Raw genomic sequence first — 26939 nt, 5'->3', positions numbered from 1 at the left:
ATATTTATGAATCAAAATTTAACACCCTTACGTGTTCGCAAGTCGTCAAGTAGGCATGACGTAGGTGTGAGTTACTACGCTTGCGCGCGACTAACGAAATTACGTTTCGAAATAATATTATAGAAAATAAATTTTTTATGATGGTATATGATAAAGTATCTCCGCACAGATAAGAATTTACCGCAGTTATTTATTCATAATTATTATATATTGGAAATAGTTATACTTTATGAGCACAGGCCAAACCAAATAATATTTCGTATTAGGTATTAACTTGTCGTAATGGAGTAAGTGACGTGACGAGCAGATTGTCCACCTGGTGTTAAGGCGAAGAGTAAGCAGAAAATGGTGTTTTTAGACAAGTTTTGTGGTGAAAGTATAGCATTTCGAGCTATGTACACTACTTAATCCTGTTACACATATCCTTAAGTCTTATTTGTAGGTTGCTAATGCTTGCTGTTGGTTATAGTTAACACTGCCGAGCCTTTTTGAACTACCGCTTTTCTTTGAAGTTAAACAAGTTTTTTGGCATGGTGTGACGCATTTTTTTGGTACTTCTCTCAGAAAAGTTATTCTTATAGCTTGTCCTTTTTTGTGTAGGTTCATTTATTCAGATTAGTAGTGAATAACGAGGATTGTGAAAATATTGGCTTTGTTACGTAGGTGGCGGGCCGGCAGCCGCTATCTCATATCGCTCAAGGTCGCTGGCATTTAGTGTCGCCTTAAGCGGCATCACCTGATCATAACAATGACAATAATAGCATGACGTACGTCCTACCCTCAACCTTGATTTTTGTACACCCGCATTCAATCTCTGTAGATTAATCAAGTAGTTTTTTTTTTAATAAAAAACAAAACAGATGTAAAAAATTCCGCTTGTTTACGTTTAAAATATAATAATAAAGCAATTATGGCTTTAAGATTTGAATTTTGATACAAAGTCACACGGCAGGTACACGTGACTGTGCGATATTAAACCGCTTATAATAATATTCTAAGGAAAATTCTATCATTAGTAAGTTCATTTAACAATTATTTATTACTTACAATGTTAATCTTCTTAAGTTTATTATAACACTAGAAATAAGGGATTGCTTGTAACTAATTCTTGTAGGCTTCATAAGATACATAATAGCTTAATGTATACACTTCTATAATAAAGTCCCAGCCACTGTTCAGGCATTATCTATAAATAAATTTAAATGTTTTATAAAAAAATGGCTCTGTCGTAAATCCTATTACTCCACAGCTGAATATCTAAATGATCCGACAGCCTGGGACTAGATTGTGATTATTTTATAGCGATAGAAATGACTGTACTGACTGTAGTTGTATATTTTTATTGAAAAGAGTGCAAAAAAAGAATGCTGGGAGAGTTTCTTGCGCCGCTTCTTCTCTCTCAGAGCGCCATTTTTTTTCCGAAGCGGTAGAAGTATCTAGTATATTAGAAGTGACATCAAAAAGAATTTTAAAGGAATCAATTTTGAGAAAATAAATGCCTCTTAATCTTAATATATATAAATTACGTGACACGTTGTTTGTCCGCGATGGACTCCTAAACTAATGAACGGATTTTAATGGGGATTAATTCATGGAGTGCAGTTTTGTGCAACTTGAGAGATAGGATAGTTTTTATACCCATAATTATTTTTATTTCCAATATTTGTTTTGTATGGACCGATTTTCTATGAGATAATAATTTATTGACGCACGGTTTGACAGTTCTGCTGTGAAACAATTTCATTATACCAACAGGGGGCATCAGTATATTACGAAATAAATCTTGATGTTATTGACAAATTCATAAAAAACAGTATTTTATTTATTATGTACAGAATAACGCCTGTCCGGTCAGCTAATTTTGATAAAAATATAACTAATTGATGGACACAAGCTTCACTCTTTGTTATAGTAGAAAACTTCGTGTGCGACCGTCCCACGGGATGACAGACGGTAGTGGGAGACGGGGTACTAAGGATGTCAGCGGGTAGCGGGTGGTATTGCGGGGAAGGGTGAGACTGCCGTAAAGGGTATGTCGCGTATGGGACTGTCGCGCACCAAGTCATGGGACTAAAGCCGTCGTCTAGTATATTATTTATTACATACTTTTTATTAGCTTCACTTGTATGTATGTTTGTTTGTAACCGATTCTCATTTGGGCGCGATTTTGACCCACTTTTCAGCGACAGATTTCGTTCAAACTTCGTAGATTTAACGAGGACCGATGACAATAGGTACATTAATTTGATAAAATTATTCCATTTTTCAATCAGCAAAATAAGATTTTTGCTAACTTATATAATTTTCATCTATCATCTATAAGGCAGGAATTGACGTTAATTTTAAAAAATAGAAATGATTTAAGTTTTGTTTAGTGTTAATTCCGCCAATATTTGTTTTTAAAACAATTCGACACGTGTTTCGCTTCTACACGAGGCATCCTCAGGACGTGTTGTCTCGCCAAAATCTGACACTAAAGAAAACTTAAATCATTTGTATAATTATGGATTTCCGCAAAGTAACGCCTAATTCAATAAATTTTCGTTAATTTTTAATTTCTTTTCTATTTTGTAGTTCTATTTTCTATAAAAAGCTTGCTTTTTAGTTTTTTTAACTAATATTTATAGTATTATAGTTGTCGGATTATAATCACTTTGATAAAATTTATGATGACGGAGTCGCTTCATTTCTCACACTTTTATTTTTCATAAAACGAGAACATCCGGCGATGTCGTGAAAGTTTTACATGTATCGGGTTACATAGCTGCTTAGTCTCTAGATTCTTCGTCAAGCCAATTTAACTTGTGTTGCAATAGTAATAAGACTTATTTTGTCATTGTAAAAACAACTAAAAGTTGAGGAGTGATAACTTGTGAACTTTATTGATTGTAAGGTTTAATTGTTGTTTCTAGAGTGCTAAAATATTGACGATAACGTTATACGTGAGTATTCAAATGATTTGAGTTTTCTTTAGTGTTAATTCCGCTAATATCTGTCTTTAAACAAATCGACACATATTTCGCACGACTCACCAAAATGTGGCACGAGACTGACAACTCAATCTAAGCTGAGTCTAAGCGAGTCACGTCCTGAGTATGCCTCGTGTAGAGGCGAAACACGAGTCGATGTGTTTATAGATAAATATTGGCGGAATTAACACTAAAGAAAACTAAAATCATTTGGATGTTTATGGATTTACGCAAAGGCGTTACTTCAATAAATTTTATTATACGTGAGGCCACCTTTTTTTCACAGACATCACGGCTTACCGATTTCGTTGAAATATCAAGATTTCGTTTTCGGCAATTTTTTCCTCCAAAAAATTACGAATCGTAATATTCTGTATCGGATTTAATTTTTGTTGTTGTCGTAATTGTTGTCAGATTTGTTAACTAAAGCCTTTGTCTGCGGCCTGTATGATAACACTAACAAAAACAATTACTATATCAAAAAAGCAAAACAGAGAGACACAGATAATGATGGTATTGATGTTAATTGAAAATAATTTTGATCTAGAGTAAAACAAAAACAGTAAAAAAAGTGGGGAAGGTTTGTATGGAAAAATGGATAGCAACTTAACAGATAGTTTAATTCTTAGATCATTTAGACGCCTAGATAGAGCCTCTTTCTGTTAGGCATGGGCACAACCAACGGGAGGCTCCTTTGCATAGGATGCCGGCTAGATTGTGGGTACCACAACGGCGCCTATTTCTGCCGTGAAGCAGTAATGTGTGGGCATTATTGTGTTTCGGTCTGAGGGGTGCCGCAGTAGTTAGTGAAATTACTTGGGAAATGAGACTTAACATATGTCTCAAGGTGACGAGCTCAAGAGTAGTGCCGCTCAGAATGTTTGGATTTTTCAAGAATCCTGAGCGGCACAGCATTGTAATGGGCATGGCGTATCAATTACCATCAACTGAACGTCCTGCTCGTCTCGTCCCTTACTGTCATAAAAAAAAGTTGACAACAGGCCAGGTTTATTACATTTATGTGTCATTTGTCAATCAGTTTGTTTATGGTTTATGTTTCACCCATGGTTTATCATATATCGAGTTCTATTTAATTATATTGTATCTCATTATCAGTAGCATGTTAAATTATGTAACGTCAAACATAACCTTTAGCACCATGATTATAATGCGTAACAGGTTAAAGATACCAGATACCATACAGAATAATGTAGAAAAATTGTTGACATTAAAAATTGCAACATATATTACTCTACAATATTGTAAGTTATATATACTTAGTCTGGCCATAAATACTGTTCCAATTAAAAATAAACAAAATATTACATTTGAATTTCGAATCTGTCATTTTTATATGATTGTTCATTGAGTTTTCTCATTTTGGCGTACAGTGTACAATATTTTGCGATATTAAAATCGAAGTAGTGGGGTGGTAAAGAGAACCGAATCGTTGTGTGCAACATTTTAACAAAGAAAATGACCGCATTTATACTCAAAGCTCTAAGGAAGCTTCCCAATTAGTCTACAGAGTGCAACGTGGGCACTATCCGACTTCAATGATGGTTTGGTGGGGTATTAGCTATGATGGAGTGACTGAGCCATATTTTTGTGAAATAGGTATCAAAACGTCGGCACAAGTGTATCAAGATACCATTCTTGAGTAGGTAGTGAAGCCCCTTAACAACACCATGTTCAATAACCAAGAATGGTACTGCCAGCATACTCGGCGCCGGGTCATAAAGCTAGGTCTACGCAGTCTTGGTTGGAAACGAACGTTTCGGACTTCATCAGAGCTGAAGACTGGCCGTCGTCTAGTCCTGATTTTAATCCGCTGGATTGTGATTTATGGTCAGTTTTTGAGAGTACGGCTTTCTCTAAACGCCATGATAATTTGGAGTCCCTAAAACAATCCGTCCGATTGGCAGTGAATAATTTTCCCATGGAAATTGTGCGTGCTTCTATTGATAACTGGTCTCAACGTTTAAAGACAGTCCTTTAATAATACAGTTATTGAAGCCAATGGAGAACACCTCGAATATGCTTTTTATATTTTTAATTGTTTTATAAATAAAAATGAATTGCTGTTCGTTAGTCTCGCTAAAACTCGAGAATGGCTGGACCGATTTGGCTAATTTTGGTCTTGAATTATTTGTGGAAGTCCAGAGAAGGTTTAAAAGGTGAAAATGCTGCTAAATTAAATAAAATCAACAAATTTGTTTTGTGGTGTCCATACATAATTTCTATGAGAGAATTTATTGACGCACGGTTTGACAGTTCTGCTGTGAAACAATTTTATTACGACAGGAGGGTGCATATTTTACGAAGTAATTTTTGATGATATGATACATTATTGACAAATTCATATAAAAACATTATTTTATTTATTATATACAGAACAACGTCTGTCGGGTCAGCTAGTTGTTTTATATTTATTTATTACACTGGCACACTGTAAATGTAATAAATGTTGTTTGCAAATAGATTTTTTTTTCTTTCTTTCAGTATTTATGGTAAGAGTAGGTACACACCGGATGTTGGTTGTGCATTGTCCAGGCCCTGTGCCTTTCGGTTTCACTGGCACCTCTCAAGATTTATACCGGGGTCACACTACTACATAAATCTTATGCTGTACGTGCCTTACAAAATTCGATACGCACTGTTTCTCATGCGTCACCTACATTGACCTCGATACTGTTTTTATTCAATTTTGCCTTCAAAAAATTTAATCGCTCCTGACCGTGTTTTCACTTAATCTCATTACAGTAAACTTTCAGATCCATACTGCTACTAGTTATATATGTATATTATACACTTTTATAAGAATTTTATTAAAAAATGGCTTTGTCGTAAATCCTACTACTGCACAGCTGAATATGTCGGATCACTTAGATCTAAGTGATCCGACAGCCTGGTACTAGATTATGTTAATTTTAATAAAATAAAAAAAAATGACATTCATAAGTGTCTGTGACCTACATGAGTAAAGTGATTTTGATTTGATTTTATTTGATGCCGGATGCCGTGATTGTCCCGTATACTTAAGTATTTTTTTTTATTTTTTTATTAGGAAGCCAACGTGCATACAACTATTCAATCTGTGGACACATTTTAAAATTCTTTTATAATAAAAGAAGGTTGAAGAACACCGCAGAAATCCATTTTCATACAAGTTTCCCATTCGTGTATTATTATGTGTACGAACAGTCAGTACGGAAAGTAAACCGTCATAATATTTGAGGCCGTAGCTTTGTTTAACTACCGTATTTGTTATTTTGACATCACTATATTGCGACTGTTACATGTTGGTACTTTGAAACTATGTTAGAATATAATGTTGTCAGATTCCGTCTTAATAATAATTTGACAGATTGCTCGGTTGGGTAGCCATATTAAAATCGTTATGTTACCCACGTCGGTTCACTTTCCGCACAAACTCTAAAACATGACGTGATTTCACTTTCAGCCTAGTTGTCACATCAATACTAACGCTGTGTCGTGAAATAGGGAATCAAAGACCAAAACGAAATAGGCGCCAAGTGGACGGATTGATGTACTATTTGTGTCAAGTGTCAATGTGTCAAGTGTTTCTCGCCGCCTCCGCAGTTCAGCCTTGATCACGATTCATGCAATTCGATCGAAGTATCGGCAACAAATTAATAAAATTTATATCGTGAGTACCCGTCATAATAATTACAATACTGACGCTGTTTTTGAAAAGGTGTAGCAGATTTTTTTAAAGAGCTGTCACATGTTTGTTTATAACTTGAGGGCGCAACTACCGCGTTTGTTATGTTGACAACACTATAGTGCGACTGTAACATGTTGATACTTTGAAACTATGTTAGTGTTCAGATTCCGTCTTAATAATAATTTGACAGATTTCTCGGTTGGGTAGCCTTATTAAAATCATAGTGATTCACTTTCCAACCAGTTGTCACATAACGCTATTTCTGAAGTTTAGCATAATTTTTTTTTAATGAGCTGTCACATGTGTGTTTAGAAATTATTGTAAGTAGGTAGCCAGTGACGTTATCGGAATATTCAATAGGCAAATATATAATCAAATGATAAACGCATTAGAAATGGATCTTCATAAAGTTTTCTCGTCCGCTGAACCACGAACAAATTAATTAACGTAATTTCGTCTCAGTTTTCACATCAATAATATCGCTGCTTTTGAGGCTTACTATTAATCGTTTTAATGAGCTGTCACATTTTTTATTAATCATTTACAGAAAGAATCTTAAAAGCTAATATAGTCCCGCAAAACTGTTTGGACAGTTTGTCTGCAGGATCAAGTCTCTTGATAAATTCTCTCAACAAATATTGATAAAAATATAATAAAAAATCTAATTTTAACATGTTTGTTTATACATTATTGTAAGTGGCCACTGACGGTATCGGTAATAATATTCAGAATTTTAATACAACTTTTTGTTCGTAAAACTGGTAAAAGAATTACACTTTTTCTTCCCAGTTGTTCCATCAATCGGATACGAAAGTGTCCAACTTTTGAAGCAGCTGAAAGGAATTCCTAAAATAACTTTGAATTGCCTTTTTTTTATGAAATTAAGGTACGATGCCAGCAAGGAGTTCAGCTGATGGTAATTGATACGCCCTGCCCATTACAATGCAGTGCCGCTCAGGATTATTAAAAAACCCAAGAAATTTCTGAGCGTCACCTTGAGTTATAAGATGTTAAGTCCTATTTGCCCAGTAATTTTACTAGCTACGGCGCTTGAACACACTAATGTTTACACATTATTGCATCACGGCAGAAATAGAAGCTGTTGTGGTACCTATAATCTAGCCGGCATCCTGTGCAAAGGAGCCTCCCACTGGTATGAATCGTACTAAATTTATTTTGTACCAAAATTCGTAGATGATGCGGGACTTGGACAAAAGCCATTCGGGTTCCGTCGCGAGTGACGCATCGACCGTAAATCTTGCTTTGTCTTGTTCCACTGTCAAACAAACAATATATGTTGATCGTTAGTATGTCCACCGCACCATGAGGTGTCTCTGAGGTGTGTTGTAACCGTCAGCCTATATCGGTCAATGCTACGTCGTCACGTGACACCGTATCGATCCGACGCGGACACGACATAATTAGCGGTTTTGTGGTGGCAAAATACATTAGTTCTATGTGAAGTACTTCGACACCGTAGATTTGTTTTACGAGTTTTATTTGAGAATTATATATTATACTAGCTGACCCAGCAAACGTTGTATTGCCGATATTAAAATCGCGATACAAAAGTAACTGTTGATCGTAGATGAGTGAAAATTTGAAGTTGTATGTAATAATGTATAATTAAAAAAAAATCGTGTGGACCACTCTTAACATTTAGGGGGATGAAAAATAGATGTTGTCCGATTCTCAGACCTACCCAATATGCACTCAAAATTTCATGAGAATCGGTCAAGCCGTTTCGGAGAAGTTCAAAGTTTAACACCATGACACGAGCATTTTATATATTAGATATATCTTTGATTTTATTTTTTGGATGAAGCGGTTGTTCATTTTCAAAGATAAAAGTTAATTAACTGCTTATGAAATATCCCACTAGATATTCGCTTCAAATCGGTCATGAAAAATAATTTGGCCGAACAATTTCCAAATTCCTGGATGTAGCAATACTCTTTTAAATGTATAGCAAACCAAATCGGTCCTTAAACTACACGACTTGATAACCGTTTCCTAAAGTTGTTTAAAAATCGACTAAAATGCAATAGCCTAGCATAGCATAGAAGCCGAAAAAAATCGAACCAGTTAATGTTTTGGTACATAGATAACTTTATATTCGGCTTTGCTCTACCTTTAAAGATATTTTTTTAATATTTTGGTTATTTAAGTTGTATATGAAGGTTTTGTTGAAAAAACCGGTTAAGAACGGTTTATTCGAACTCTCTTCATCGCCCTGTGACATTGTGACATAGTTGACCTGACCGCACGAGACGAATCGGTCGACACTCGCGGAATCGGCCGGTAAATGAGGTCTTATTAATAATAATGGATAAAAACCGGTTCTAAGTATTAATGACCCTTAATTAAAACCGTTTCCTAATATGTAAATATTGGGGTTCAGCAGGTTATCAACTGTAAAGTAGATTTTTTTTTATGATAATAAGGGACGAGACGAGCAGGACGTTCAGCTGATGGTAATTGATACGCCCTGCCCATTACAATGCAGTGCCGCTCAGGATTCTTGAAAAACTCAAAAATTCTGAGCGGCACTACAATTGCGCTCGTCACCTTGAGACATAAGATGTTAAGTCTCATTTGCCCAGTAATTTCACTAGCTACGGCGCCCTTCAGACCGAAACACAGTAATGCTTACACATTACTGCTTCACGGCAGACATAGGCGCCGTTGTGGTACCCATAATCTAGCCGGCATCCTGTGCAAAGCAGCCTCCCACTGGTGCGAAGGAGCCTCCTACTGGTATCCTGGATCCTGTAGATGAAGCCATAACCTGAGAGTTGAACAAAGCATACAAGATTTCATGACGATACGTCACTCAGTTAGATCAGTTGGAAGAGCACTCGCAAGGAACGCGAGAGGTCGTGGGTTTGAGTCCCGCATCGTTCATAAAATTTTGTTCTAAAAAAATTATTTGTGTATTAATCCTAGAAGTGACGGTTATCACTTTAAAAACATAACATATTGTTAATGACCGTTAAATTTAAAACTGGTTCCAAGCCTCGGTATCTAGGCTGTCGTATTATATTGAAGATACAAGGAAGTAACGTCAGCTGGCAATCTGCACAGTAGGTACACATGTGAACATTATTGTAAAACATTGACAAGGTCGCTATATACTTACGTAATTGTTATGTTATGCGTTCAAATGTGCTTGAAACAGGCTGTGTCACTGTAGCTAGTCACGAAAACTGCATAAGGTAGCGAGTTATCGTTTTTTTTTTTTCAATATCGTCAGATGGAATAGTGATAATATGACGTCAAAACTGTTCTTTTAGGGTTCCGTAGCCAAATGGCATAAAAGGCATTTATTTTCTCAAAATTGATTCCTTTAGAATTCTTTTTGATATCATTTCTAATGTACTAGACACTACTACCGCTTCGGGAACAAATGGCGCTCTGAGAGAGAAGAAGCAATAAATCTCCCCGCATTCTTTTTTTGGGCTCTTTGTAATAAAAATATACAATATTGTACTGTCATTGCTATTAAATAATCATAATCTAGTCCCAGGCTGTGCGATCACTTAGATATTCAGCTGTGGAGTAATAGGATTTACAACGGAGCCATTTTTTTATAAAACATTTAAATTTATTTATAGATAATGCTTAAACAGTGGCTGCGACTTTATTATAAAAGTGTATACAAGCTATCTATCTATAAGAAATATAGAAATATATAATGGCAAAAAATGGAATCTTTATAGATTCGTCATGTCTGTCTGTCTGTCTCCGTGTATGTCACAGCTATTTTTTTTCTAAAACTATAAGAACTACACTGTCGAAACTTGGTCAGTAGGTGTATTCTGTAACTCGCATTAACATTTTCACCAAAAAAATATAAAAAAAAAACAACAATAAATTTTGTGCGTTCCCCATACTTAGAACCGAAACTCAAAATTATTCAAAAATCATCAAACTCATACGTGGGGATCTATGGATAGGTCTTCAGAAATGATATTGAGGTTTCTTATACCATTTTTCTTCAGACGAGACACTTTCAAAGTGGTTAAGTGTGAGCCAAGTTGCCTCTCAAGGAGCGTCCTCTCATTTGTGTTTAATACAAAGTTAGCATACAGTTTATTCACCCGAGCAGTCCTGAGAAGTTTGGATGATAAGATCACAGGTACAATCTCTATAATCGTAAAAACCAAGGTCGCATACAGCAGTAGGCTTCATGCGATCCCACATCAGGCAGTCCGCGAGACGGCTCGTCCGATCAAACGCTGTTATTATGTTGGCGCAAATAAAATATTATAAATTAAAATCGTAATAATAAAAGAATGGCAGATTGCGGAAATGTCTGCTCGGTGCAAAGTCTTATGTGTATTAGCGAGTCGTTGTTTCGTGTGTGCTAAATAAAATGTTGCGGAGACAATTTTCTCACGAGTCCGGCAAATCTGTTGTAGAAAATAGTAAACAGGAGTATTTTAGGAGGTAAATATTTTTTATTGCACCTTTATATCGATTTATATATGGTTTTGTAAATCTAAATTAAATTTGTCTTAAAAAGTTCTCTCACGCACACAAAAAGTATAAGGGAATTCTACTCTACTCGGATAAGTCCAGTCGAATGAATCTCTGTTGGGGCGATATGATTTTACAACATGATCCACGAAAATGATCAAAACAAATGTGTTACGAAATAAAAAGGATTGTTAAAAAGTGTTCATGTGGTGACCCATACTAAAACATAACTGACTTCCTCAATGATACCCCAGATTGGGCAATGGAGCGACCACCTGTTTTAGGCTATTTAAATTATAAATTCGACTGTAATTAAATTTCATGCAAAGAATAGAAGAAGCTCGCTGAGTTTGTTGCGCCCGTTCATATCAGATTTGTGGCATACATTTTTCGAATGGGTGGTAGTTTTGAACGTTTAATAAGAGTCCAAATTGAGATTTCATATCTTATTTTAAATAAGAGTATATGCATTTGAATGATGCAGTGGGGGGGCGGTATACACTTACTATAATAAATTGCTCTAGTTCTATACAAGCTATCTCAATTAGTTGTTCTATAGAGAGATTAACAATATCTCTTCTATTTTTACATTTTAATCTATTATTAATAATAATTAGGGAACCTCCATGTATTGCCCTACTTCTACATAACGAACTGACTACTTTATGTTCTCTAAAACTAAACTGGAGCTGATGACTCTTACGCCAATGTTCTGTAATACATAATATATCTATATTACAGCAGCTCAAAAACAGTTCAATTTCTAATTCCTTACTTGAGATACCTTGTATATTCTGGTGAATAATATTTATGAGCTTTATATTATGATTATCTATAGCAGTAACATTTATATTTGGTGAATGTTGCCTATTTTGTATGATATTGCAAGAGTTGTCCTCCCTTGTCAAATAACTTAATTTAAATTCATTGAAGAGAAATCTTCATTGTTATATTTTTGTACATTAGTACTAATACATTCCCCATAATGTATGTCGATTATTTTACAATTTTGCCCAATAGAGGCATGCTATAGGGGTACTCTCTGAGCTAGAGCAGCGTCAGTGGCGCAGTGATTAGGAAAGTTGCCTCTCATGAGGGAGGTGCATGTTTGAGCATCGCCAGATACCAAATACCGTTTTAAAATTATTCAAATACTTTATTTTCTGGAACTTAAACTCATCTGCAAGGAAGTTCAAAGGTTGCATGTGAACTCGACCAATTACAGCAAGCCAAAATGGGAGTCAAAAGGATTATTTCACGCGGAAAAGACGCTGTATTTGAAAACAGCTCTGACAACCTATATTTTAATAGAAAAGTGTTCACTTACGTTCCGGTGACTGCCAAACTCGTCTACACTCCTGTAAATATCATCATCATCACCTGGAAGTTGTCTACTGCTGGACAACGGCTTCCCCCAAAGATCTCCACGACGATCGGTCCTGAGCTGCCCTCATCCAACTTAATAAAAAAAAAATCTCCTTGAGGGCAACCCTTCTCTCTATACAGGATGTAATCGTTAAGTGTGATTCACTAACTACCACAGATATCGAAGATCTTTAAACTGATACTGAAACTAGGTTACCTAATCAGTAAAATGTCATTGATAACATTTTAATAATCAAACGGGAAGTATTGAAAATGTTGATATTAAACACTAATACGTCATCCCATTGACAGACAGCGTGTACGGATAAGGTGAGTTACCATCGATAAGTTTATTGGGACAGAAAAGTCAACGATAGTTACGATTTTTCAGGAGTATTCTGGAATATGCTTGTCCAATATGGTCTCCACAATATATAATTTACAATGAACGCTTGGAACGTATACAGAAAAAATTCTTAAACCACCTAAACTACCGTAAAAAATTACACACCGACTCTTATTATGACAGTTGTAAGGCGCACAAGCTATTAACGTTGGAGCAGAGACGCATTTTACTTGATATGAGCCTACTATTTGATATTGTGAACAGCTTTGTTGACTGTGATAAATTGACCTCTAAAATATCATACTGTACACCGTCAACCCGCACGAGGCACACGAATCTACTATATGAACCACTACACTATACAAACTATTCCAAAAACACTTTCATATCACGGGCAATACATACTTACAACACAACCTTCAGTCACGTAGATCTTTTCACCATAAATAAATCTAAATTCAAATCAGAACTCATAGCTACTTTCAATGATACATCTAAGTAACTGATGCACTAACATAATATATTTTTATGTTTATTTATTTTACCACATATAGTATACATATTTATGTATTACCTTTTATGTATATATTTAGTAACAGTTTTCTTATATGTAATGAAACGACCTATATAATCTCAAAATAAATCTCATTTTTGTTTAGTAGGTATCGCACCATGTTGAAATTTTTCGGAAACCGTAATTTAATATAATATAAGGGAAACCTGTTATTGGCATTATTATTGTAAAATATTATTAGTTATTTAAGTAATCTGTAATATGCTGTTGGTTTTCTTAATAAAATAAAATAAAAAATAAAATTTTTATCTCAAGTAAGAGATAGACTGAATATAGGGAACGGCCGTTAATGAAACAGAGTTGCGCCATTCCACAAGGAAGCATTATCGGCCCATTGCTATTTCTATCATATATCAATGACCTCCCACACTCTACAATTATTAATAGATATTTGCTATTTGCCCTTGATACTACATTAATTATTAAAGAAAAAGACACAATTACACAAAAATTTACAATTGTTAATTCACTTAATGGCTAAATAATAATAACTTAAATTTAAACATATTAAAAACTAAGATTATCCATTTAGATACTAAAAGTAATTAAAAAAATAATATGAACATAAAAAGGATCGTGTGGTTTTATGAAACCACGGTAAAAGTGAAACATTTTTTCACATTATAGACATTTAACTAAAAAATTTCGAATAATATTCCATTAAGGGTACAAAAATCGCTTTTAAAACTTTGCGCTAAAAATAAACACTGACATACAACATTTACATTAAACACTGACGAAAACAAACAAAATAGGGTGGAGCACTGGCACAAATGAGTAATAGTCTATACAGTACACGGTCAGCTGCTGCGAACTATAGGCGCCGCCCGACCGACACGCGGCATGCAACACACAGACGAAAAAGTTTGAGACGGTGTAAGTAATAAAAGTTTCACTTTAAAATATAATGGTACAATGATTGAACACATAAATAATATTTACTATCTTGGCATAATAATTGATAAAATTCTTAAATGTAAAGAACATATTGAAGACATTTGTAATAAATTGGATAGGTTTATTTTTGCCATTAGGTGAATAAGACGGTATCAGAACAAGCCGCGTGGTGTGCATACCACGGATATGTGTAAATCTTCGTACGCAATTCGCGCTTTCAGAATTCAAAAAATGTATCCGTGCAATATGCAATGCACACTGGATGGACAGCTGCAAGCCACTTTTAATCAAAAAGAAAATATTAACTGCCTCTTGCACACTCGGGATATGTGTGTATTTTTGTACATTAACACCCGGAATATTTCACCAAAATGAAAGATCACTCTTCTAGGAACACTCGATACCCAAACAAATTACTTGTACCCAAATGTCAATTAATACTCTGCCACAAAAATGTTCATTACATGGCGATAAAAATATATATTAAGTTACCCGTTCATTTAAAAGACATGACATGTAATCATCTTAAGAATAGATTATCATCATGGCTAATAAAAAATTGTTGTTTTTTTCAATAAATGACTATTTAAATTTAAGGAAAATTGACATACAAATTTGACATGAATATTACTGTTTTATTAGAATTATAATTGTATTGCTTAGTCTAAAACACTTAATGCTTAGGTTCAATTTTATATAAAACCAGCTGACCCGACAGACGTTGTTCTGTATATCTATCTACTAATATATAAAGCTGCAATGTTTGTTTGTTTGAACGCGCTAATCTCTGGTACTACTGGTCCGATTTGAATGATTATTTCAGTGTTGGTTAGTCCATTTATCGAGGAAGGCTATAGGCTATGTTTTTTTTTCAAAATTAGGGATCCGAAATAAAATTGCTATTTTGTAACACAAGGTGTAAAATCGAAAACCTATTTTTGCGTGTACTGCAAAAACTATTGACAATAGAACAAAATTATGTACAGGGTATAATATAGGCAATATTTTATTACTTATAAAACTATCGCGTGAATTATACTTTATATGGCAAAACAACGTTTGCCGGGTCAGCTAGTAATAAATAAAATAATGTTTTAATATGGATTTGTCAATAATATATCATAACATCAAAAATTACTTCGTAAAATATGCACCCTGCTGTCGTAATGAAATTATTTCAAAGCAGAACTGTCAAACCGTGCGTCAATAAATTCTCTCATAGAAGTTATGTATGGACACATCAAAGGAAAATCAAATGTGTTGTTTCTATTAAATTTAGCAGCATTTTCCTATTTATTCTTTGTCCTTCTCTGGACTTCTACAAATAATTCAAGACCAAAATTAGCCAAATCGGTCTAGCCGTTCTCGAGTTTTAGCGAGACTAACGAACAGCAATTCATTTTTATATATATAGATTAACTAATTTGACACTACATATATTTGCATGCCTTGTAGGTAAAATTTGAAAAACGTCATCTGATTAAATTAGACCGACTGAAAAACTGACCTTCCTCCTCCTTGCGTCGTTTTCCTCATTACTGAGGGTCATGACTCCCCCGCTGGATCAGATTCTTCCATCTGCTGCGATCCTCAGCCTTATGAAGGGCGTCATGGAAGTTGATGTTCAGAGAAGATCGTATTTGGTCCGAACATCTCTTGGGACTGCGTCCTCTGGGACGCCTGCCATCTACCTTGCCTGTCACCATCAGCTGCTCAAGATTATGACCCTCTTTACGAGTAATATGTCCGAAGAATTCTATCATCCTACGAAGGCATATTGTGGAAAGTCTAGTTTTGACGTTAAGTGCTCTTAGAATAGACACGTTGGTGCGAAAGGCGGTAAAACTTACCTTATTGATATTCAAATAAAGATTATTATTATCATAATGATTTATAAAACTATAGTGTGAATTATACAAAATATAAAAGAAGTGTGATTGTTACTAATGAATACAACTAACGCCATCTCTTATCTTACGCCATAACTAGCAAGCAAAAGATCAATACAATTTATATGGTAAAACAACGTTTGCCGGGTCAGATAGTAACAAATAACTTTGTAAGGTTCTATTTAAATCGTGTTCAAAGTTATATGTTTGTACTAAAAATAATTGTATATAAATTATCGTATACTGAATGCATCAACCTTTAGAGCTTGAATTCATTGTTTGTGTAAGGATGCTTCGTGAATATGATTTATAAAGAAATAATATTGTAAAACTAAGGAGTTTTTTGTTTGAATGCGAAAACCTCTATGTGTTTTCGGAATTGAATAATTCTTTTTGCATATGATAATATATAGAGTCATTACGAATTTATTGTTAGGTTGGTAATACTGCTTAAGAACCGTTCATGGCAGCCCTGTTTCACTACAACCAATGTGATCTATTGTGACAGCCACTGTTAACTATACTTAGCTCATTGCTAAGATTGATTCTTTTCATGAATCTTATTGTATCTTTTGCAGTGAGCTGACGTATCTTAAACTAATTAAGAATTGGTCTTCCCTAAGAGATGCTATGTTTACCCATTAAAGACGTTTGCCAGTGGGAGACGCTTTTGCACTGGATTCCGGCTAGATTATGGGTTTATTGAAGTAGGCGTTACTTTGCGGAAATCCATAATTATGCAAATCCGAGCCTGGTGCCAAATTTTGGCGAGTCAACATGTCCTGAGGATGCCTCGTGTAGAGGCGAAACACGTGTCGAATTGTTTAATAGACAAATATTGGCGGAATTAATACTAAAGAAAACCCAAAACAATTGGATAGATTTTGGGTACCACAACGGCGCCTCTTTCTGCGGTGAAGCAGAAATGTGTAAGCATTTCTGTGTTTCGGTCTGAAGGGCGTCGTACCTAGTGAAATTACTGGGCAAATGAGACTTAACATCTTATGTCTCAAGGTGACGAGCGCAGTTGTAGTGCCGCTCAGAATATTTGGGGGTTTTCAAGAATCCTGATCCGGCACCGCATTGGAATGGGCAGGGCGTATCAATTAACATTAGCTGAACGTCCTGCTCGTCTCGTCCCTTATTTTCATAAAAAAAAAACGTTTACGCATTAAAGGGCCACATTCAGAGAGGATCTACACGCTCTACAGTGTATGAGGCCAGGATTGAGTTGTGGTCATAATCTGCAGTGCTCAGCTGCAGCGCTGCAAATCTGCACAGCGATAGTGTCCTAGTTAGAATGCATAAATTTTCCCTACTTAGCCCTTTACTACTGCCTCATGCACACCCTTTTTGTTGAAAAGGAATATAAGTAGTATATGCTATCTAGCATTAGGCTGCACCTCTCAGTCGGAGTTAAGATTAAAATTATTATTTTTTATAAGTAAGACGAAAAAACGGCTCTGAAAAACTGTTAATTATCCTCATACTGTCATCGTTAGTGATACGTAACTTAGAAATGCCCGCAACAATAGGGATTTTATGACAGAACGAATAATTAAAATATATATATGAAACTTATCATCTAAGTATAATATTACTACGGGGCACATAATTGTACTATTTATATTATACATAGGCTGCACTAAAAGTATCGGGAATGGAATATTTCCACTGTTCCTGTTTCTGAACTCCGTAAAGAGAACTGCAACCGCCGCATCATCCTCCATCACGACAATGCGAGTTCTCACACCGCGCACAGAACAAAAGAGTTTTTAGAGCAAGAAAACGCAGAATTATTAGACCATCCGCCGTACAGCCCCGACCTAAGCCCTATTTATTTCTATACTTTCCCTAAAATAAAGAATAAATTGCGTGGTCAGAGATTTTCATCACCTGAATAAGCTGTGGACGCCTACAAAACGGCCATTTTGGAGATCCCAACTTACGAATGGAATGGTTGCTTCAATGATTGGTTCCATCGTATGGAAAAATGTGTCAAATTTCGCGGAGAATACTTCGAAAAGCAATAAATACATTTTTAAATAATAATGTTGTGTCACTTCCTTGATTCCCGAAATTTTCAGTGCCGCCCTCGTATTTTCAAATTACTATATCATCCCCACCAGATACAGATGTATATCTAGAATTTCTCTACAGTGTGGTTTACGTGGAACTTTCTTCCACGTTCCGAACTATGGAATGTGCTTACACTTTTCAAAAAGGCCTTCAATTTTCCTGTTATCACTTAAGATCAGCTGATATGTACGGTCATTTGTCCTCCACTTTCGTAGAAAAATACACAATTACTTAAAAAGAAATTAAGGCAAAGTATCAAAATATTATCAGTCTTTTTAACGTGTAAGTTAACAGATACTACATATCTGATATCAGATTTACTATCGACGTGATAGTCTTTATCTATATAAGCATTAACTACTGTAGTATTGATATTATCGTCATCCGTAACTGTAATATAAACAGTGATATTTATATTTTTACTAGCCGACGTTGTTGTGTTTATGATAAATAATAATAATAATATTGTCACACTTTTTACACAAATTATCTTGCCCCAAATTAGGCATAAATAGCCTGTATTATGGGTTGCAAGACAACGATATATTTAATACAATATACTCGGACTCGAAAACAAACATCCATATTCATCACATAAATGCTTGCACCTACCGGGATTAGAACCCAGGGCGTCTAGTAGGTAGGATCGCTAACCACTCGGCTATACAGGTCGTCTATATAAATAAAATACTGTTTTAATGAATTTGTCAATAATATTTCATAATATTAAGAATTATTTCGTAAAATATGCTCCCTATTGTGTTACAGCAGAACTATCAAACCGTGCGACAATAAATTCTCTCATAGAAAGTATGTCCATACAAAACAAATATTGGAAATAAAATAATTATGGGTTCTAAATCGAAATAAAAACTATCCTATCTCTCAAGTTGGACTAATTTTCACTACATGAAGTCATCCCCATTAAAGACCGTTCATTAGTTTAGGGAGTTCACTGAGACACACATCAGGATATTGGATTTATAAATTATTAAAAACGAGGCCAAAACCACCTGGAGGGTCATGAAGTCGTCGAGGAGGTCGGTATGATCGAATGGCTTTTTCATATCCAACATCGCCGAACGGTTAACATTTTGTTTTTGTTTTTTTAATTTTCTCAGTGACGTCAGATCCAGACATACACTTCCGATATCTTTGAAAATTAGGTGAACCTTTATCAGTTACGAACATGTTGCTTATTCGCTTCTGTTGATAAAATTGGTACTATCTGGCCTTATATTATTGTTTACATAACCAAGAGGGCTGTTTTGTTTTGTCTAGCACTTTTCAGTTGTTTGATATTTAAGTGTTATTATCATTGTTTTAATAATTAAGCATAGGTTAGCTTCCTATTTCTTACAAATTCTTTCTAATGATTCTGTATTTCCAGCTATTTCTGGAAGAAAAAGTCTGTCTCATTCAGAAGGGCTAAATAAGAGTTAGGATTAATAAAATACTGTATAATATATCAAAATTAAAATATGTTATCCGATAATGAAATGTATCCACGCACACATGGTATCTGAAAAGCACAAGCCTTTATTTGATGCTGTTTTAATTCTAAAATTAAGCAGTTTGCGCCTGTTAAAATGTTACATTTTCAACCCAAGAATTTTGAAAATATTGGCTTTGTTACATAGGAGCCGTGAACTCGTATCGCTCAAGGTCGCCGGCATTTAGTGTCGCCTTAACAGGAAGAGTATATTGTAATAAAAGTGTAGAGTTAATCATTGGCTTAGATTACTGAAAATTAAAGTGACTAATTCCCACACAAAGGTGTAATTGGTTTTTCTTTAATTACAGAGGTAATTTTTTATGCGGTTTGTTCTACCTTTAGCCAAAATTTTACGGTTTCTGGTTTTTAAGGTCATCATAAAGGTGTTGCTGATTGAACCTGTTTGCAGCGCTGAGTCGCTAGCCGTTAGGCTGGGCGGAAACCAGATTAGGTTTCCTGATCAGAAATCCAGATTCGGAAACCTGAATGGTCTAATTACATAAAAAATATTGAACAAGGCGCACATCATTCTTATTGTTTCCAAACGGAAAAAAAAAACCTAACGTTCGGTTCGTAAGAACGGAAAAAACTCAATGACGTCATCCCGAACGCAGCTCTTGCGTACATTTCGGCTCAGCCGCCGCACACGCACGGAAATTTCAATTCAGATTCGCGCGAGCTTTGTAGCGAGTGGACGTCTCTAGACTCGTCGTAGGTAACTAATTTAATTTTCTCTCGTATGCCATTATAAAGCTCATCAAATGATTTCACTGACATCCTGTAATATTTGAAGAATTCATCTGTGATGGTCTCGTAATCTTGCTCTTTTGAGATAAAATTGACTATCTGTTAATCTTCGAGTATTCAACGGGTGTACCCAGTAACGACGATTCTTCTTCTCCTTGTTTAGCGCCAGTAAAAGTGCAATAGTAATTAATTCCTCTTCGTCGTCCATGATAATACTTGCGTGTGTTACTGTTACTGTTCACATGGAGAACAACAAAAAATAAATTGGACTTGTAATGAATTTTTATATTTTGGACACCACACCCCTATACAGCGATGTATTTCTAGTATTTTTTAAGTTTACTTTTAATTAGAATAAGGGATTAATGTTAATTAAGGGACATAATTGGCCTGAAATAAAAGAATATTATTATTATTATTTATCACGGAGAGTGTTCCTAAGAACTGTTTCACCTGAATCCTGCCGCCGAATTCCAGATTCGTACGACACGCCACAAATTAGGATTTTATCCCCACCATCTTGATGTGTGTTGTGACTCCACTGTGCTGTTTTTAATGAACTACCTACCACATGCAACCATGCTGTGCAATGAGTTTCCTTGTGCGGTATTTCCAGAACGAAACGACATGGGTACCTTCAAAAAAAGCGCGAACACCTTCCTAAAAGGCCGGTAACGCTCCTGTGATTAATCTGGTGTTGCAAGAGAATGTGGTCGGCGGTTGGCTCCTGTTCCAAAAAAAAACAACGCCGCCCGATATATCCGAACATATATTATTACAGATATTGGTGTATGAAAGCAAGTTGTTAAGCACCTAAATAGTATTGATAGCATAGTCAAAAGTATTCCATTCCTGTTCACTTGCCTCTCTCCACAGTTACTTTTGCACCACAACGGCGCCTATTTCTGCCGTGAAGCAGTAATGTGTAGGCATTACTGTGTTTCGGTCTGAATGGCGCCGTAGCTAGTGAAATTACTGGGCAAATGAGGCTTAACATCTTATGTCTCAAGGTAACGAGCGCAGTTGTAGTGCCGCTCAGAATTTTCGGCTCTTTCAATCATCTTGAGCGGAACTGCATTGTAAGGGGCAGGGCATATTAATTACCATCAGCTGAACATCCTGCTTGTCTTATCCCTTTTTTTTCATTAAAAAAAACTTTTTATATAAGAGGGGGGAAACGGGTATGAGGCTGATGTGGTTGTAAGTGGTAAGACAACCGCTTATGGACATACGCAACACCAGGGATCAAAAGATGCGTTGCCGGCCTTTAATTTGGGAGTATACTTTAATCTCTTTCGTTTCTTAGCTTTCTTCCATCGTTCGTTATACCTGGAGACGGCCTTTTCGCCAGCTATGAGTGCACTTGCCCACATTCTTGTTCTTCCTCCTTTTCCATCAGACATCGATATAAAGACGGTTGTGTGTAAGAGAATATTAACAATACTCCCAACTTAAAGGCCGGCAACGCATCTCTTGATCCCTGATGCTGCGGATGTCCATACCACAACTTTCCATCACGTGACATATGAGTATAAGAATAGTCGCCCTATTTCGTCGACGAAAATACCCCATATAGGGGGTCAATTCTACAACCCTACCAGACCAACATTGAGCCCCTACAAGACGTAGACCTCAAACCGACGTTATTTTACAAATTAAGGTGAATTTCGTCTCGTGCCAGATTTTGCCGAGCCAACACGTCCTTCCGGCGAAATTGTTTAAAGACAAAGTCGAATTGTTTAATGACAAATATTAGCGGAATTAACACTAAAGAAAATTCAATTTGATAATTAAGGCCTTATGGATTTCCGCAACGTAACGCCTATTACAAAAAAAAGGTGAATTTTGTTAAGATATAAATAAAAGTAGCTGTAGACTGGTAGGGTTATGGAATTGACCCCCTTATATGGGGTATTATCGTCGATAAGTTTATAGTCGAATAGTTTATACCTAGTTTACTACTCCTAAAGTTTGATAACTACATACAGGGACACATTGTATATGTATAAAAAAAACATAAGATTTATATGTATTACGTTAGTAAAATATATAACAAAATGGCTTCTCTTTTGTTCTGTTTTCAAAATGTTCTCGCACTCTCTATGTACGTTATTTTTTACGTCATCGTCATATAGAATGGGTTTTTCTGAATGAGCCGTGTATCGCATTTGCTTCTGTCTGTATCAACTCGATTGTACTTTATAATTAGCTGTTTGTATATGGACGGAAAGGTTAATAATGTGGGCAAGACGTCTGACTAATATTTACATACGATTATGTACAGGGTGTTACTATTTTAATTGTATTTATTAGCGTCAACATTTTTATTGTCTTTATTTTAATGAGTCCAGCCCATTACAATACAATGCCAGGATTCTCCAAAAGCTTATAATAAGTTTTACAAATGTTTTAATGCGACAGAAATTTATTGAGCTTTCACATATACCCCTTCTTGCCTCTTTTGTTCGCACTACAAGCTTTTATAAAGTTTCAAATATTGCCAAAAATCCAGTTAGAAAAATATTTTAATTGTCTTTTCAGCAAACCCATTCGTTTGATTCCCATATAATATCATTAATTACTATCAAAGTGCGTACATATAATTCCATATTTATACTAAATCGATAGTTGAAGAGAAACATATTATATCTATACACTAGCCGACCCGACAGACGTTGTTCTATTCATTATAAAGAAAAAAACTCTTGCGGGTGGAATTTGTTAAAAAAAAATCCACACTATGCCACTTTATATCATTGACATCGCAGCAGCAGCTCGTATATGACAAAGATAGAAACTTTAGTTGTATTGAGTATTTGTAACCCATCAGATACAAATGATTTATGACCAAAGAATTTAATTTATAGAACAGTACTTTAAACTTTATACTAGAGCCTGAATCGACGCACGCACACATACACATGATATACATGGCTTCTAAGCAATCTTGGGGAGACAAAGCTATTGAGTGCCACGCCATACGCCGCCGACACTAGTCGCTGTCTGAGTTAAAGTAGGGTAGTAATGTGTAAGCATTACTGTGTTTCGGTCTGAAGGACGCCGTAGCTAGTGAAATAACTGGCCAAATGAGACTTGATGTCACCGCACCGCCTCTTTCTATTTGTGTCGCCTGTTTGTCGCGCAGATGTTCTACTTCTTTTTTTTTATAACAATAAGGGACGAGACGAGCAGGACGTTCAGCTGATGGTAATTGATACGCCCATTACAATGCAGTGCCGCTCAGAATTCTTGAAAAACCCAAAAATTCTGAGTAGTACTACAAATGCGCTCGTCACGTTGAGACATAAGATGTTAAGTCTCATTTGCCCAGTAATTTCACTAGATACGGCGCCCTTTAGACCTAAACACAATAACGCCGTTGTGTGGTACCCATAATCTAGCCGGCATTCTGTGCAAAGGAGCCTCCCACTAGTCCTCCCCTTAGTCGCCTCTTACGAAACCCTTCACCCTTGGGCCTGGGACTTCCCTATTTTTTTTACGCCCGGGGAAGTACAAGGCAAACCGGTTTTCAAGGAGCTTTCTTCCACGTACTACAAAGCTGTGGAATGAACTTTCTTGTGCGGTGTTTCCGGGACGATGCGACATGGGTACCTTCAAAAAAAGCGCGTACACCTTCCTTAAAGGCCGGCACCGCTCCTGTAATTCCTCTGGTGTGGCGTTCCTAATGTGGGCGGCGATGATAACACCAGGTGACCCGTACGCTCGTTTGTCCTTCTTTTTCATAAAAAAAAACTTACTCTTATTTTTTTTCTTTACACACACACATACACATTAAACTGCTTCCTATTAACCATCCATCGTGATTTCCTGCGAAAGTGTGTGGAACAAAATATAAACAATAATTAATTGCGTAACGTTTAAAACAACCTGTTTATTTTTAATGTATTCGTCGTCCAATGTTCGAGCCGCGGTCATGGAATGAGTTCAGTTAATATCGTTTGTGTTACATCGTAGCGTGTGTCCAAGTATTTTGCAATGCGTTCAGGTAATTGACATTTGGAGAATATTTCGTGTTTTCGTGTGTTTGTTTAAATATATTTAATACTTTTTTATTTTCTGCGGCGTCATCGTTATAACAATATATTTAAAGGAGGTTATCAATTCGTATAGTTTTGTATTTGTTACTTTTAAGTTTGAACCTCCGCTGTTATATACATGCTGTAAAAAAAACTCTGATCTGATTACTAAATCAATAAGTAATTTATAGAATTCTTCATACAGGCGTAGAAAATGCATTGTAGTATTTTTAACCCACTTCGATGAGGAAGAGGTTCTCAATCCGATCGGTATTTTTTTATATATGTAGACCGATCACGCTGAGATTTATGATCCGATTTACATGATGCATCCATAATTAGATGTGAAATGTTTGCCATTTGGTCCCATAAAAATTTGTCATGGTTTGGCCCAGTACTTTTCATTTTATGAACATACTAGCTGACCCGGCAAACGTTGTTTTGCCATATAAAGTATAATTCACGCGATAGTTTTATAAGTAATAAAATATTGCCTATATTATAGCCTGTACATCATTTTGTTCTATTGTCAATAGTTTTTGAAGCGTACGCAAAAATAGGTTTTCGATTTTACACCTTTTTTACATAGCAATTTTATTACGGATCCCTAATATTGAAAAAAAAACATAGCCTATAGCCTTCCTCGATAAATGGACTACCTGGACACTGAAAGAATCATTCAAATCGGACCAGTAGTACCAGAAATTAGCGCGTTCAAACAAACAAACATTATTTATTAGTATAGATTTTATGAAAATTGTTGCTTACGTGGATGATATAATTATAGTTTGTGTACGGCTTTTGAACCTACGTTGTTCTATATATTATGTTATATATATATCGTAAAAAAAAATCTGACTACTGAACCAATAGGTAGATAATTTAGGGAACTCCTCATAGAAAATGCGTAGTCATTTTGAAGTGAAACTTCTTTAGCATCGTTCTGATTCAAAAGTTGATGAAACGAAAATGCGAGACAATAAAAATAGACGGACACATAAATTCATTTACGATTTAACGTGGGAGAAAATGAGATAGGAAGCATTATACACACTTGTTTTGGTACCAGGCGATCATAAGTATGGTAACGGTGATAGTAATGTCTTTCATAGCGGTTGAAATCATCTGTCATCCTAGCAACATGTACCAGGACTTCATAGGAATTAATTCACAATGCAGGTTTCACTTCTGTATGTGTAATTTGTACGCACGCATTTTTCTAGCTACAAATCAAATATATTGTGTATCCAGAAAGTATAATTTTTTATGGAAGAAGAGCTCTAAATAACGTTCAATTAAACTTTCTTGAATTTTCATATAAAATACGAAGAGACTGTTTCACCGAGCATTGTTTTTGTATTTGAACTAGCTGACCCGCCAAACGTTGTTTTGCCAAATAAATTATTTCTAGTGAATATTATATTAATTAAAACTAGCTATTATTACAAAATATTGCAGAGAATAAATTGTTTGTTACTTTGAAATAATTATTAATTAAAGTCGATATTTTTTGTTAAGTAACGTATTTTTTGTCGGATTGTTTTTACATGGCAATAATTCGATGCTATAATTTTCTTATTTTACTTGTTTTTCAAGCTTACGTTAGTAGTGACACGATAAAAATATCGCGAAAAGGTATAATTTGGTGTTGAGTTTTATTGCATCGAGATTTTTTATGATACGGTTCATTTATTTATTTGGAAACAAAAAAGAAGTTCACTTAAATAATAACATGGAATAGACATGCAATTTTTACTCTTAGATAATTTATACATATAGATATACCCTTATTCATAATAGTCTGCTAACTTAAAGCATTGCTAATTCTCACTCTGTCTTCTTCTATTGACCTGAGTCAGAATGAGAAAAAACACTCCTTAGCGGCTGTTTAAAGTTAGCGGACTATTATGAATAAGGGGCAGAGTCTCTTGCTGTAAGGCAACAGATAAAAACAGGCCAGGAATATTAGTTTAGTGTGCGTGACAAGCTACGTCTTACACTCGCGATTGTATGTGTCGCTGTGTTAGTGTCCGTGAGTTGCTCAAAATAGAGGTTAGTTCTAAAGTTAATTTTATTTATGACATTTCACAGCTCTCATAGTCTATCTTGACTCGACGTATAAATGATCTAAGTTTTAACTAAATATAAAGTCTAGTTAAAAATCTATAATATTTAAGCTAATAATATTATTTTTATTTTATTTTATTCGGAAAACAAACGGTACAACTTAATACACTTACACAATAAAATTAATGATTCCACAATTAAATAATACATAGAATAATGCGAGCAAATTAATTACAATTTAAAAGTGGGTACCTATTTGTATATTGTACCTATTGAATAAAAAAAAAATTATAGAAAATTATTAATG

The 26939-nt window shown here is 35.3% G+C and overlaps 2 protein-coding genes across 6 annotated transcripts in view; both read left to right on the top strand.

Annotated features, from left to right (window-relative positions):
* The window catches only part of LOC126966024 (39S ribosomal protein L41, mitochondrial), a 68998-nt gene that overhangs the window by 14123 nt on the left and 27936 nt on the right, over positions 1-26939 (top strand). The gene's annotated exons all lie outside the window — the stretch shown is intronic.
* The window catches only part of LOC126965974 (NAD kinase-like), an 83480-nt gene that overhangs the window by 31638 nt on the left and 24903 nt on the right, over positions 1-26939 (top strand). The window contains exon 1 of one of the 5 annotated variants that reach the window (XM_050809826.1): positions 10883-11106. The exons of 3 other annotated variants lie outside the window; for them this stretch is intronic. In XM_050809826.1, the coding sequence (XP_050665783.1) occupies positions 11033-11106 (74 nt within the window). In that variant the 5' untranslated portion in view covers positions 10883-11032. Of the gene's footprint in view, positions 1-10882; positions 11107-24514; positions 24535-26939 lie in introns of those variants that run through there. One more of the 5 variants, XM_050809828.1, reaches the window with a different exon arrangement.

This window comes from Leptidea sinapis, chromosome 9 (assembly GCF_905404315.1).
Source record: "Leptidea sinapis chromosome 9, ilLepSina1.1, whole genome shotgun sequence".
Taxonomy (NCBI): domain Eukaryota; kingdom Metazoa; phylum Arthropoda; class Insecta; order Lepidoptera; family Pieridae; genus Leptidea; species Leptidea sinapis.
The sequence above is the reverse complement of the archived record's forward strand: the minus strand, read 5'-3'. Positions and strand labels throughout refer to the sequence as shown.